At 38.1% G+C, this 1826-nt stretch overlaps 1 protein-coding gene across 1 annotated transcript; it reads right to left on the reverse strand.

The window, feature by feature from the left end:
- Nucleotides 1-641: 641 nt before the first annotated feature.
- On the reverse strand, nt 642-1783 carry LOC105315780 (kelch domain-containing protein 2-like). The gene is made up of 4 exons (XM_011410526.1): nt 1777-1783; nt 1110-1721; nt 874-1049; nt 642-821 (listed from the first exon to the last, which is right to left on the reverse strand). The coding sequence occupies exons 1-4, from the start codon at nt 1781-1783 to the stop codon at nt 642-644; spliced, it is 975 nt and encodes a 324-aa protein (XP_011408828.1).
- Nucleotides 1784-1826: the final 43 nt, after the last annotated feature.

Below are 1826 nucleotides of genomic sequence, written 5' to 3' on the forward strand. Positions count from 1 at the left end.
GAATTCTGAAGAAGCTCTATCATTGCTTTCTTCTTTATTTCTTCAAGGTTAAGCTTTTTAAGCTCTTGCTCACTTGCTTCAAGCTCTTCTTGTGTTTTCTGAACCATTTTTTGAAGATATTCAAGCTGCAATTCAACTTCCCTTAGTTGACTTTCTTGCTTTTCTGGTAGTTGTTGAAATTTCTCATTGTTCTGTGGTTGACTTTGTTCCTCAGCGCTACAGTCCTCCAAATGATAATGATCAGCCATTTCTAGTATTCTCTCTTGTAATTTATTTGTGTAGAGATTAAATGGAACTACATCAAAAGACCATTTGCTAATCATCGTATGTGCTATAGTATGATAAAAAACAACAAAATTATCACCAATTTTTACAATACAGTTTACACTACAGTAACAATGGGCAGTAACTTGAATACTGCACCCTCTCTCTACTTAATCTCTCTCTACTGTTACTAAATAAAACACTAGCTTACTGCATTCAATAACAGACATAGTTGATAATGCACTGTGTCCTCCAAGCTCAAATACCCAACTAGTGTTTGGAGTCACGCTCCACACCGAGAGGGAATGATAATATCTATCAGCAACTAATTTCGGTAGGCTGACCTAGTAGTTATGATTGTTGCTTCAAACATTATTTTAGTTAGTTACCTCATCCCAAATTTTATTAGTCACATCAAGTAGCCAGCAATCAGAAATTTCAAATCCACCTACTACTAAAAGGTGTGGTCCAATTGAATCAACGTTAATAAGTGCGCTTGAATGAGCAGATCTTGCACATGGCCAATTTTGCAAAGAATTAGGAACTTCTGATATCTCCTATACATGTGTATAGTTACAGCATTATTGTTTTGGTTATGTGTAGTCTTACCAAAGACAGTTGTTCTTTATTAAAAACCATGACGTACAGTTTGTCACTGACTTTATAGTCAGCAGTGGGAGAAAAGCCTCCAAATAATATGGCACTGCTATCATTTACTGACGTCAGAGTGAAGCCAGTAATAGGAGGTGGTCTGTCTCCAGTAATATCTGGAGAAATCCATTCCCCTAAAATCAGTAACATAATGTGCAGTTGTGCACAATAATTATTTTATGTATATAATTCACCTGTCAATATCCTGTAGTAATGTAATTCATTAGTACATTGCATATTTTCAATGTTGAATCCTTCTGTGCTGTACTGAGCATTTGGCTGTGCTGGAGTATTTTCAGAAGATGGTCCGTGACCCCCAAACACTACAAGGTAATCTTCTTCATCAACTTGTACAGCTATCATACCAGCAGATTCCTTCATCATGGGGCCAGATTGAGAAGTATTGGGAGAAACTTCCCTCCACTTTAGGGTGTCAACATTAAGGCCATACAAACTATTGTGGAAACAGCGAGGAAAGCAGTCGATGTGATTGCAACAGCCTCCAAAATAGAAGATCTCTTTTCCAATAACTGCAGATGCATATCCCGTACTCCCAGGTGGGAGCTTACCAGTAGTAGCTTTTTGCTCCCATTTGCCAGTTGGCAAGTAGTCTCGCGGCGCCAGACTAGTTGGCAAGTGATAGACCAAAACAAATTTATTGTCGAAAGATTGTGGCTGGGAAGAAGGCTGGGCTGGGTTTAGTTGTAAATCAAGATCTAAGTCATCAGGCTGGCTCCCACCCCACATGTATAAGTAGTCTCCTACTCTAACAGTAGAATGGCCATATCTTATTACCGGTTGATAATCTATAAGAAAACATTTGTGAACAAACTTTATTTTGATCATGAAAAGCAGCCTAACCTGACATTTCTTTATTCGCCCAATACAAAATTTAATAACCACGCCGCTGT

The sequence above is a fragment of the Amphimedon queenslandica genome, unplaced genomic scaffold (genome assembly GCF_000090795.2).
Source record: "Amphimedon queenslandica unplaced genomic scaffold, v1.1 AMPQUscaffold_8129_Cont19924, whole genome shotgun sequence".
NCBI classification, from domain to species: domain Eukaryota; kingdom Metazoa; phylum Porifera; class Demospongiae; order Haplosclerida; family Niphatidae; genus Amphimedon; species Amphimedon queenslandica.

Bases quoted from the DNA above. Each gene is read 5' to 3' on its own strand.
- LOC105315780 (XM_011410526.1), bottom strand. The intron at 1,050-1,109 runs GTGAATTATATA...TACTGATTTTAG, and splicing joins TTACTACAGGATATTGACAG to GGGAATGGATTTCTCCAGAT. The intron at 822-873 runs GTAAGACTACAC...ACACATGTATAG, and splicing joins ATAAAGAACAACTGTCTTTG to GAGATATCAGAAGTTCCTAA.